At 49.2% G+C, this 12,498-nt stretch overlaps 5 protein-coding genes across 5 annotated transcripts; 2 read left to right on the plus strand and 3 right to left on the minus strand.

The window, feature by feature from the left end:
- Positions 1 to 267: 267 nt before the first annotated feature.
- On the plus strand, positions 268 to 913 carry CABS01_15758 (uncharacterized protein; the record flags this gene model as incomplete). The annotated part of the gene is made up of 2 exons (XM_060549092.1): positions 268 to 597; positions 677 to 913. The coding sequence occupies 2 exons, from the start codon at positions 268 to 270 to the stop codon at positions 911 to 913; spliced, it is 567 nt and encodes a 188-aa protein (XP_060390948.1).
- Positions 914 to 2,778: 1,865 nt separating this feature from the next.
- Positions 2,779 to 5,198, minus strand: CABS01_15759 (dipeptidyl-peptidase 3; the record flags this gene model as incomplete). Its single annotated transcript, XM_060549093.1, has 8 exons — positions 2,779 to 3,165; positions 3,221 to 3,244; positions 3,302 to 3,375; positions 3,436 to 3,871; positions 3,930 to 3,979; positions 4,030 to 4,807; positions 4,855 to 5,050; positions 5,101 to 5,198. The coding sequence occupies 8 exons, from the start codon at positions 5,196 to 5,198 to the stop codon at positions 2,779 to 2,781; spliced, it is 2,043 nt and encodes a 680-aa protein (XP_060390949.1).
- A 1,437-nt stretch (positions 5,199 to 6,635) lies between these two features.
- CABS01_15760 (uncharacterized protein) lies at positions 6,636 to 8,345 on the plus strand (the record flags this gene model as incomplete). Its single annotated transcript, XM_060549094.1, has 3 exons — positions 6,636 to 7,300; positions 7,369 to 7,995; positions 8,069 to 8,345. The coding sequence occupies 3 exons, from the start codon at positions 6,636 to 6,638 to the stop codon at positions 8,343 to 8,345; spliced, it is 1,569 nt and encodes a 522-aa protein (XP_060390950.1).
- Positions 8,346 to 9,104: 759 nt separating this feature from the next.
- CABS01_15761 (uncharacterized protein) lies at positions 9,105 to 11,127 on the minus strand (the record flags this gene model as incomplete). The annotated part of the gene is made up of 2 exons (XM_060549095.1): positions 9,105 to 9,235; positions 9,288 to 11,127. The coding sequence occupies 2 exons, from the start codon at positions 11,125 to 11,127 to the stop codon at positions 9,105 to 9,107; spliced, it is 1,971 nt and encodes a 656-aa protein (XP_060390951.1).
- Positions 11,128 to 11,601: 474 nt separating this feature from the next.
- CABS01_15762 (uncharacterized protein) lies at positions 11,602 to 12,187 on the minus strand (the record flags this gene model as incomplete). Its single annotated transcript, XM_060549096.1, has 2 exons — positions 11,602 to 11,948; positions 12,022 to 12,187. 2 exons carry the CDS (start codon positions 12,185 to 12,187, stop codon positions 11,602 to 11,604), a joined length of 513 nt encoding a protein of 170 aa, XP_060390952.1.
- Between the last annotated feature and the right edge of the window lie 311 nt (positions 12,188 to 12,498).

Below are 12,498 nucleotides of genomic sequence, written 5' to 3' on the forward strand. Positions count from 1 at the left end.
AAGGGTTGCGCCGCTGTTATTCTACTTACCTCTCTCCTACTTCCTTCTACTTAGCTACCGATTGCCCATCTTGTTGGTTTAGAATTGCAGTCCGCCCGTGGCGTGGCTTTGAGAGCTTGCGTTCTAACCACGCGTTGCGTTGCAACACTCTCACGGCTACAACGACAACCAAAATCTGCCTAAAAGTGGCAACAAATCAGCCCAAGACAACGACAACGACGATTCTAAGCCCAGATAGTGGCTCAGAGCCCCCTTGCGCCGCCTCAGATGGCGGACCCGAATACGCACCCGTGGGGTTACTACTGCGGCAACTCAACAGACTCGTCGGCCAACGGAACGATCGATATTTGGAAGCCTGTGTGTGGTTGGGTGAGTGCAGGCAACGACAGAGGGACCATCGACATTCTTTGGTCCAGTAACCTGACCATCTTTCTTTGTGTCTGGGTAGCGACTCATCCCAACGCGCTGGGGCACGGAGAAAAGTGGTGGCACGCTGCCATCGACAAATTCAACCTTGCCGCGATCGGCCTTCTCGGACCCGATTTTCTTTTTGGTATTGCAGTTGGACAGCTTGCTAGTGCTAGAAAAAGTGTCAAGGTTCGTTGCATACAGGTGCACATGAAGGGCAATGGGGTGGTTCTCGATTTGCTACGTTTGCTAACCATGGCTGTTTCAGGAATTCAAGAAACTCCCCAAGAGAATACGTGGGGAGAAGAAATGGACATTAAAGCATGCATTCTTTGTAGACATGGGAGGAATACATCTGAAGAGTCCCGATTACGGACGTTTTCCGATCAACGCTGCACAATTACTCTACTTGATTAAGAACGAATACGTTGTCTATCCAGATATGGAGGCAATGGCGATTTCTGATCGCAACAGTGTCGACGCTCTTTCCAGGTATGACGGATAAACTATTTGTTCCTCATCCATACTATTACTTACATGGATCTTGGAACAGAATCATTACGGTGTGGCAGGCTATCCTGTTCTGCATCAAAGAAGGGGATCGACTCCGGCTGGGTTTGCCCATCACACCTTTAGAGCTAACTGCTCTTTCGTTCACCTTCGTCATGTTTTCAACTTCTATTTGCTGGTTCTACAAACCTACCATAACGTGCCCGCAAGACATTGAAACCGAAACTGCGATAGAATTCATCAGGAAGAAAGCACGACAGACTGTAAGCTCGCAATTCCCTTTACTATCATCGTCATGGGTTTGGTGGCTGAGGCCAAGAACAGACACACCCCGATCTACCTCACGAGTGGTTCCAGACTCCTTTGGCCTTTGTTAGTCGCCAGGAGTTTAGGATTGCCACGCACTGGTCATATTACACAAGATTGTGTGACATGATGCACCTCCATCTCTTCGTACGGCCGATGGATACGTCGCCAACCGTATTCAGGCCGTATATAAAGCGTCCATGGAGCCGCATTCCATCAGATATCTGGATGCCGATAGGCCTGTCACTTTGGATTCCTAGCATCTTCGTGATGGCATTGTTCAGTTGCTCCTTCATGTTTGGGTGGAACTTCTTCTTTCCCTCTGAGACTGAGCGAAAATTATGGAGAGTTTGTGCCACCTATCACATGATTTTCTCGCTCTACGGCGGTATTTACTACAGTTTCGAAGTATGGAGGAGCTACCGACGACTGAAATATTCCAAAGCGCTTCCCCTATCCATTGCAATAGAAGATCCCGAATCCCAGAGACACCAAAGCCAAAGCAACGACAAGGAATACGCAGCGCTGCCTACATGTACCTCCATTGCAACAGAAGACGCTCGATCTCAGAGAAATCAGATTCATAGCAGCAGCGCGCCCAATATCAAGTTGCATGTACAGGCTAAAGCATGGGGGCGCAGCGCTCATAGATGGATCGGAAAGTGGCGAAACATCTCTCCCGATCAGAACCCAGACATGGCAGTCCCGCTCCGAGTTGTTATCCCAACGACCATCTTTTGTGCCTTGTACGTTTTTTGCCGCGCATACTTCTACCTCGAAGATTCACTCTCGTTGAGAGTGCAGCCACAGGGTACCTATATGACGGGGGATAAGATCCTACCTTTCATCGCTACACCTGTACTATGAACTGATGTTTTCTCATAACCCTTCTTCTTGTGGCTTTCTCTTCCTTTCGTCTTCTTTTTTCAATCGTGGGTGATCTTATTAAAAAATGCATCAGAGGAGGCACTCGTTCCTTGAACTGTACATGCACGAACTTTAGGCGACTTTACGCGCAGGGTGCCAGGCCGAACACCACGTCAAATGGCAATGTTGACATGATCAGTAGACTTTCACGCGTCGCCATTTCTTCAAGTAGATTAAGACTCTATGTTAGTGTAATATATGTTTCCTTTGCGGCCGAAACTAGTTTGCGTGACTAGAGCAAGATAGTTCCGTGCCAAAATGCTTCCTCGTCAAGGACTGTGCCTCCTTCCAACTAAGGTAGAATTGCAGTTGAGGCCAGGAAGCTACACTCTTCCTGAGTGTGTTTGAACGAAGGGCCTTCTTAATTTGAGAAGTAGGCTACGTCCACTTTACAACTATTCATCAAGAAGAAGAAAAGAAAAAAAAAAGGAAACCCTTTTCCGTCTTCAGCAGAGCCATCGTGACTCTACAAGTTGGTTTGACTTTCTTAGCACTGATTTCATTCGGGACATCAAGACTGTTATCGGCTTCCAAGACTTCAGATTGTATGGGGTCCAGGCTCTTTGATACATGTAACCATTACAATCATTTAACAATGCCTGCGAAGCCCTAAGGCTTGGTTCCAATTTAGATGCGGCGCTCAGCCCAGCTCTTTATTAGACCTTCAACTGTGGGCTCGTACTCTCTCAAAGTAACCTCATTCCCTTCCAGAGACGTATTGGCATGAACAAACACAAGTGGCGGTGGCTTACTAGCCACCACCACCTTCCGCCATTCCAGATGCTTCTGAGTCAATCTCGTAAGCATCTCGTAGTAAACTCGACATGCCTGGACATCTGCTGTGCACCGGTACATGTGCAGACGTAAGAGCATCCTGCCCAGTGCTGGCTTTCCATGAGTGGAAACCTTTGCTCTATTGACTCTGACGGTCAAATTTCCAGCAGCTTTGTCATGTTCAATTTCCACACAGTCCCCGCCGTCCTTAAGTAGCCAGTTCAGAATTGCGAAGTGTGCCTGTCACTTTGTCAGTATGTAGTATTCGCATTAAATACCTGCGGCTTGTGTTTACTCGACTATGGGCTTGACCCCAGCGCTATGATAAGATGTCAGCGAATACTTCAACTTGATAGATATGTTCTTTCAACCCTACCTTGCTATCGACATTGTAGTTGGCAAGACCACGCAGACCATCCACACCCAATTGCTGGTACATGTTGTACGCGACTATTCAACCGTGCACGTCAGCATTTTGAATGGTGCCAAACATTGCCAATGGCTTCTCACTATCGTCAGCTGTCACGTCTGTGGCATCTGTAAATCCAAGAACTCTCAGAAGATCTTTGTCATCCATCAGGTACGCCCCAACTAGCTCTGCTCTGCACTCATCAACTGTTGTGGCGAGATCTCCAAATTGACCGGTCCAAGTCTGTCCAGGCTTATACCAGGATTTGATTGGGTTATCATCGAGAGGGTTAATGGGCGGGTTCTGAATGTCGAAGTTGTAGTCCCCTTCTGTCGTTTCAACCATCATCCGGCCTGTGCCATGTCCAAGAAGCTCGTGCAGAACAACCCACCAATAGTAGGTTGGGAACTTAGCTCTGCGGAATGCGGCTTCTTCGGAGTCTTCGATGAATGGGTAACCCTGTGCCTTACTCTCCGCAACCATGCGATTAGCAATGATGACATTCTTGAATCCTGTCTCTTGCCTAATATCGTTGTACTATCACTAAGTTAGCTCGTGCCGATAGCTGACCAAGCTGGAATTTGGAAAAGAGTACGTTGGGTAGGTTGATTCCCGGAAATATGATACTGGAGCAATATGCCAGCGCTTTGGAATGTCAGCAAGTTGATGTTTCCTTAATTTCCGCAGGAACTTACTGTGTATGCTTGAGAGATCAGGTGGGTCAAACAAAGACTTCTCAAATACCCCCTTTCCGTCGTTTTCGGGACTGGCCCAAGGTAGCTTCCGAATGAATTGTGTCGAATTCTCGACCAGTCTTGTCAGTTTCCTTGTTTCTGCGGCGTCTGCGATCGCAACAAGACCCTCAAACTCAGCTCGTATTCCATGTGGATCTCTGTACGGCTCAACGAAGCCGAAGATGTTTTCGATCTCCGGCGCCTTATCCTTCACCCAGTTTCGCAGTGATTCTCGATACTTGGCGAGACTTCCGGTCCTGAAGCTCTCAACGTACTCTTTGATGAAAACTTTCTGGAGCTCGTTGGATGCGAATTTCGCCGCATGTGTTAACTCGACGCACATTTTCTCCAGCTCAGCTGCATGGTCTCCCATCACGAGCTTGACGCTGCTTCTCCCATCAGACAACGGCAAAACACCAAGACTTCCGTCATCGGAAGAAGCGATCTGCAATTCAAATCCGGCATCTCCGTCTAGTTTTCTCAATCTGGTGTTCTCTGGGAGAATGGACTTTTGTTCCAAGACTTGAGAGACCATTGCGATTTCCTCTTTGGTGATATGGTTTCCCGGGTAGTAAGTGCTTTGAGTAGTCTCTCCCGGATATCCAAGGCTGAAGGGCGGTGATGAATAGACAGCGTCAGCAAACGAGCTATACAAAGCCTGAAGTCTGTCCGACTTGGTTGCAATCTTTGCGAAGACGGTCCCAGGGATGGCGGGGATGAACTTCTGGTCGCCGGATCCCTAGAATAGTTAGCGGAATCGACTCAACTGAATTTGCGACGACAAACATAGTAGTTGCCTAAGTTGGACAAAAAGGCTGCCGCGTAAGTGAGGAATTGGTGCGTCTCTTTGATTCCAATCTCATCAGCAAGTTGATCCCAACCGCCATTCCACGCCGCGTGAAGCTCGAGAATGAAGTCAAATATTGTCAGCGATTCTGGCGAGGTTTGTCGTAAAACAATTCTCGCCCCGTGCCATGCTGCACTTCTTGAGTGTCAGCGAAGCAGTCGTGTCTCTTTCATGCCATCACTTACCGTGCCATATGATGGGCATATTTCTGCTGCGACTTGCTCAAGCCTTCAAATTGCGACCTGACGTCCAATCGAAAGACCTGGACGGACTGAACCTCCATGATAGCTCACAACGAAGGCAGAATCTGTGCTCAATGCCCCGAAAACTTTGAAAAGCTTGGGTTATATCTGCATATGAGGAAAAATTAAAGACTCTCTCCATAAGACTGAGTGCTTTTATCATTGCCAGGTGCGGGGTGCTTGTTTGGGTAGGCGGCCCCGCAGCGACTGTCGTACCACTAGGGAGATGCGTTTATCTATATACTGCAGAGCTGATTGGGCTCGCGTAAATGCCAATAATAGTCTGAAAGATCAATGGTGTCCGGATATGACCTTGTTGTTTGTTGGTTGGGTTGGTTGAATGTTGGTTTGTTCCGCGCCGGGTTGACGGGCAAGGGCAGAGGGCGCTAATCTCGATCATCGGAAAGTTGCGGTTTCCGTGCCCCAATCAAGCAGCCCAATCACAATAAGATCACAACGACACAAAAGGCACTTAACAATGTACTTATCTGCTTGGACAAATTTCTTCATGATGCATTTTACTTGTCGTTCTGGCGCCGTGCAATCACATATGACCTCTTGTACATGGAAGGATACCTTGCTGGTTGACAAGTGCGTGTCACCTCAAATAGTGTTATTAAGTGGTTCCGAATGTGCAAGTCGCCTGTATTATCGACGGAATGTTCTGTTCAGGAATTATGACAATGGTATAGGCACGAAATTTGTTCATCTGATCGGGGCAGGACAAGACGACCTAGGATGCGTATTCGAGTCTGCATGTGGATACTGTCAATTGTTTCAAGCCTCTTATTTCATGTTCTGAGGGAACGCTGAGTCAAGAGCATATCTCATGAGGAGCGTTGCCCATAACTCCCTGTAAGTCACCGAGTACTCAAGCCTACTCATCCCAGCCGGAAAGAAATTGTTTCAGAGTCTGTGCGGAAGATTGGTGAGTTCTTTCTTTCTGTCGCTAATGCGTGGCATATGTCATCTTACCTTCATGTCGCGTCAGACCTTAGAATCTACATTGGGAAGGTTGGTGCGAGTAGGCATTCCTTCGTGGATAACCTGCTGATCTTATCAATCGGGACTTGCTGTCTTTGAATGAGCTGATATCTTGGCAGCAAGCATGTAAGGGCCGTAAATCTAACGGTAAGATCTCACGTAAGGCGAGTTATCGGTTCGTCACACCGATTGTGACCTGGTAAGTGTCCACAATAAGCCGACAACACATATACAGCGCGAAATCGGATGCGTTATCCACTCAGGCCTTTACATGTAAGCTGACGGCGCCTGCAAGAGACCGTAATGTCTTATTAACATTTACGAGCATGTACAATGCCAAAGAGGGCTGATTGTTGCTTCAAACCCTGATCGAGCGATGTTTGGAACTGGTCTCGGCTCCGCTACATAAGAGCACAGGATCCCGGTTTCCTTCGCCTTGTTCGCGCCCTTTTGCCTTGGACTTTATTCTGAAAGACCCTTCGTACGGTGTCAACATGGCAGCCACTGCTTTCAAACGCGCCAAACCCTTCTTCGCATGTATCGTGGGCCTCATCGCTGCGGTTATATCCTTTCGCCGTGGTCTAGGAGCTCAAAGTGAACAATTCACTCCCGTCATCGGAAAGAACAATACCGTTCTCTTCATCACCAACATTGAACACGGTCTTTCGAATGTCCACGTCGCAACTGTTTACTCTCTTCTCGAACGCCACCCAGATATCACTATTCACTTCGCGTCATGGTCCAAAATCAAGCCCAAGATCGACAGGATAACTACCTACGCACGCAGAAAGACACCGCAAGCCCGTTCTGTTGTATTCCATGACCTACCAGGCCCGAACTTCCAGGAGGCGTCTGGGCGGAATTCCTCATTGAGCTGGATGCAGCCGCCCGGGATCGCAGGGCTGACGGGTCTGAATGAAGATATGGCGCAATTCATCTCGCCATGGTCTGGGGAAGATCATCTCCTGATATACGAGAGCATAAGGGATCATATCAGAAATATTGATCCTGCGATCGTGGTACTTGACATGTTTCACCGACCAGGGATGGATGCAACACGGGGAGACGGGCGCCTGCACGCAATTTTATCACCGAACGTCCTAGCTGACTGCTTCGCCGGGGATCAGCCATGGCTGAAGGGATTTTGGAAGTTCCCAGCGTAAGCCGACATTCAGTCTATGATCTCCGACCTCACAGCACAGCAGTGCAGACTAACATGTTCTCTAGGGTTGGCTCCGGTCACGAGTTCCCCGTTCCTTGGCGAGATATCCCTACGAACATTTACCAGATGGGAAGTTTCGCATGGACAATGATGTTTAATGCAGAGCTCAACGAGAAACGTAAATTTCTTGCCAGTCATGGACTAAAAGACCCAATCAACTTCTTTAATATCCATCAGCCTGGAAAAGGCGCATTCATTACCCAACATACCCCGGCGGCGGCCATTCCTCTCGATTTCCTTCCCGCCAATGTCACTACTACAGGACCCATTGTCATCTCGGGTACCTCGGCAGAAGAGCAAGATCCCGAACTGGCCGCCTGGTTGGCTAAGGCACCGACCGTGCTCGTCAATCTAGGTAGTTTGTTCGAATACGACATAGGGAGGGCTCAAGATATGGCTGGTGCATTGAAGGTCGTCATGGAGCGTACGGATGTTCAGGTTCTGTGGAAGCTCAACAGAGCCGCCAGTCTCAAGGACGAGGACTGGAAACCTCTGGTCGATGTGTTCATTAGAAGCGATCGACTCAGGGTCTCAAAGTGGTTGACGGTTGACCCGACTGCATTGCTGGAGACGGGGAACATTGTTGCCTCTGTCCATCACGGTGGTGCGAACTGTTATCACGAAGCTATTAGGTAAGTCTCGGCTCAGTTGCGTCGTGCACATGTGCTGTTACAACATGTATCTTACTGATGCTTGGCCTTTTAGTACCGGAGTACCGCAGCTCATCCTTCCTGCCTGGTTAGATCTCTATAACTACGCTGCACGTGTAGAAGCGATTGATATCGGAGTTTGGGGCAACAGGCAATCTGCTCCTGCTTTCTCGCTCAGCGAACTCAGCAGCGCTTTTCTGAAACTAGTCGACGGCGGCTCTGCCAGCTTATTGATGAGTCAGAACGCAAAGAAGATTCAGAGAACTATAAGTCGCCCAGGACGTGATGTTGCAGCTGATGAGATTGCAAGGCTTGCAGCGTTAGGCCATTAGACCGGTAGATATCTCGCCATGGGAGACGTCTTTCCAAATTGAATGTAGATCAAAAATACAACTCTGTATGAGAAAACTTCCATCACGAGATACTGACCATGTACGTGCTACCATAGATTCCTAGCTCATTCCAAAGTTCCATGTCCTCTGGCCTCGATATACAACCCACATAGCGATCACTTTCTTTCGGCTTTCTTGAAATAAGATCCGAAAGACCTTCCCCTGTTTCCCTTGAAGCCCTGTGGATTGCCGAAAGGAGATGGTACAGTGATGACTTTCTGTTTATCGAGATCCAGTCTTCAAAGTTGGAAATTGGGCATCGTACTTCAACCCACTCTGCCAGTAACGATTTCGAGTATCGGTTATGATGTCTCTCCAAGTCCCATTGAGTCATCAGAGCTGGTTTCCAACCTTGACCTGCAACCCGAAATTCCCATGGATTTCGATAGTTCTCGGGAACAACCTTCGAGCCATTCCATTCCAATCGAACTGTAGAGAGGTACCAATCTACAGCCTGCTGGGTCCGACTATCTGGCGCATTTCCCGTCACCTCGTGGCTTCTTATCCACTCACGCATGCTGAACTTGAATATCACAGATTCTCCCTCCACCCGGGGCACATACCGGTCCGTCAGCCACCGAAGGTAGAACTCAGCTGTGGTTTCAGACCGAGTCACGCCAGGTTGATCATCAGCAACCAGTTTGAGGTATAGAGGTACTAGATCACGGTAAAATCGTGCATGGGGGAGCAAACGCCTTCTCACTTCACCACCGTGATCGTGACTATCCACGATATTTTCAAGGCAAATTTCTTGAAGTCTCCTGAGAGAGTCGAAGAGGCTTGATTGAAGAACTTTGAGGAGATTCCAGCCACTGGAGGATGGGCCATGTCTTTTTTCAGATGAATCTAGATGGCCAGGTTGCCCAATGAAGGCATATGGACAGGACGCAACGAGCGCAAAATCTGTCTTTGAATTTCCTATGGGCTGTAGGACGAGGAAAATCTTGTCAGTCTCGCTCGCATTCAAGACAAACATTTTCTCGTTTCCGAGACCCATGAGCTTGTCGAGGCGAAACTCTGATAGGATGTAGGCTGCGTTGGCGCCCTCAGGTTGCATGACGAAGATGTGATAGGCCTGCATTCGGGCAATACGAATCGGTCTAGTCTTGAAGGTGAAGAATTGCGTTAGATTCACATTCAAGGCTCCCGTGGCACTATTGACAAAGGCTCCTTGGTGCCATGATTTGTTTGCCTCAATCCAGTCAATTCCAGAGCCCAATGACTCGAACGCGGTGCTTTTGACTTGATATGTGGGACTTTCCCTCGAGATTATCTCACAGATGTGCTTCAGTCTGCCAACGGTTCTGGGAGGGCTGAAGATAGCACTCCAGTCCTTGCATCTCCAGTCTGGGGCCCAGGAGGGATAGTCTCGGGCACGGCCTGTGAGCCCACAGGCCTGGTATAACACCTCTAGTTTCTTGAGGACCAACAAGGAGTATGCGAAAGTGCCGATGAAAACTTGATTTGCTGATAACGAGTAGTCGGCTTTTAGGCCATTCTCCGACAGCAACGGTGTACCTGCGTAATAACGCCGAGTTGAATGGTCCCCAGATTTAGGCAAAATTCCAAATACACCAAATACGCGGTCGCGAGGATCAGTAGAGTGTGACTTTGGAGTGAGTAATAAGAGCTCAGTGAGGTCTTTCGACATAGGTTGACCCTGTGTCAGATGCTGAGCCCAGGGAGCGTGTGTTTTTTCCCATTTCCAACTGGAGGCCTTCATTGAAAAATAAGACGCACCAATTGGGTCGATCCAGAAGTCAACGTCACCAATGCGAATAACGACGTTGTGTGAGAGGAGTAGCTCTTGTACTACCCAGACGCGAGAGAAGTATTTGCGCCCAAGTATAGCTTTTAGTCTTAACATAGGCTGGGGCACTGTCGAATGTGTAGGAAACTTAGGTACTGTTAAGCCCATTTCTAGTTCATGGAGTCGTCTTCGTCGAGGGTAGTCCTCATCAGGGCGTATAGCGATATCGGGTCCGAGGTACACGACACAACGAACGCATTCTGAGTAGATTCGCGCCATGTTCGCAACCTGGCCGTTACGCTCGGCGACATTGGCCTGATTGATGCAAACGGCATCGACCCACAGCATTCGTAAAGCTCGCTTGGGTCGCACGAAGCGAAGCATCTCCCAGCAATTTTTCGTCTGCCATAAGATATCCCAATGGGAACCGACGTAAACGGGATGCTTCAAAGCACCATCATCGTCCTCTCCGGCCCAGGTATACGACACTGCCTCGTATTCGGGGCAATTGTCAAAGGCGTGAACTTCAAGGTCCAGGTGTACAAGACCATCGCAAGTTTCGGCAGCCGGGAAATTGATCAGGCGGAATTCTTCTGATCGGATTGTCTTCGGATAGATGGGTGATGGATGAAGTGCTGGAATAGTGTGTTTTTCTTCGGCATTTTTTCCGGTTGGTCTCCTTTGAATGCAAAGACTTTCTGCTACTTCGCTGACTTCTTGGCTCTTGTCCGACTTGTTGAAGTGGCTGTTGACAACATCTGGCGGAAGCCTATACGGAACAGAATGAGGCCACCACAGGTTCATCATACCTGTTGCCTGATTGGGAGGAATGGCCGGGATTGAACCGGCCGTGACATCGTCTGCTGTTGGCTCGACCGCTTGGGCCGTTCGATGACACGCCCGACAGACGGGGATTCCATCTTCGACCTCAACACGAGGGAGATCGCAATTGGTCTCGTGCCAGCGCGACATGTCCGCGGCTGACATCTACTAGAAATTCTGCGCGAGAGTTGTTGGCGAAAGGAGCTGGGACCATGATGAAGTCGGGCGGACACTTATGACGTGGAGGTAGCTTCTATGCAATAAGCAGGCTATGGTCGATGACCATGTACAATGACGTGGATATGTGCAGAGCCTGCTTACATCCTACGTCTAACTCCGCCTGATAGTCTGCCTAAGGTACATGATAGCAACATTGAATGATATGCGAACTGATTCCGCAATCTGCAACCCAACTACCTGGTAGTAGCCCTCAGGCAATGCAGCATGGATCAATCACATGGTTTCTAAGTTCGATGTCATTTCTGGACGTTTATTAATTTTGATATCTTTTCCCAGTATTACTTAAGTACTCCCCCTCCCTCTGTACTCCGTGAAAGACACACAGTGAACTCATGGTATACATGAGCTGTCTGCCCTGAGTAGTGCTCTGTGAGACTTCGCCTCTTACGGGGCAGTAGCCTTGACAGAGGTGGTGGTGAACTCGGCACAGCCCTGTCCTTGTGCAGACACAGTCACCTGTGCCTTATTATCGTGACCGTTCAAGCAGGCGCCGCCAGAGGCAACAAGCTGGTTGCCAGACTGGGCCACAAACTCAACATTCTTCGAAGCGCAGTCCTCGGCCCGAAAAGCGGTGCCGTTAAAGCCGACGCAAGCCTGCTTGTTCACCAAGTCAGGTCTGAAGCCAGCAGTGAAAGAACGCTGGACGAGAAGAACGTTGTTGCCGCCCTGGGTCGAGGGGGTGATCTGTCTGTCCGCAGCGGTGTTGACACAGGCAGCGTTGACGATCTCGCCTAGCAGATAATACGTGTTAGTGTGGGGTCGCCTCGGATAACGTGGGAATTGTTCAATCCCAGGGAGTCATACCGTTGTTGCGGAAAGTGAGGCACTCGTTTCCGGGTACGCCACCCTGCTCCTTGAAGACGAGAGTGCTGCCGCCCTTCTTGATGGCCTGGCGCTTAGACAGATCTTCGGCGGGCATGGCGGCCACGAAGGTGGCAAGGGCCAGGGAAAGAGCCGCGGTGAACTTCATATTTGCTGAGGAGACGAAAAGGTCGGGTGAAGAACTGAAAAGTTAAGTTGTATGAACAGTTAAAATGAAACAAGGGACCAGCCGAACGAAGAGAAGGTTTGCAAGTTGGAAAATCGAGTGAGCGAATGGGATGATTCTCAAAATAAGTGAGACACAGAAGTCGAGGCCATCGAGTCGTCTTTAAATCAAAGCCAGCGACACCGCCAGACTGCGGCACCCAGGCTGCAAACTGGAGGAACTGAGTCTGGCAAGGGAAATTAAGCTTGATGCGACACGTCGCACCGCCTTCAAACCACCCCTCACACCTGCGA

Source organism: Colletotrichum abscissum, assembly GCF_030869225.1.
Source record: "Colletotrichum abscissum strain IMI 504890 chromosome Unknown Scaffold_73.1, whole genome shotgun sequence".
NCBI lineage: Eukaryota > Fungi > Ascomycota > Sordariomycetes > Glomerellales > Glomerellaceae > Colletotrichum > Colletotrichum abscissum.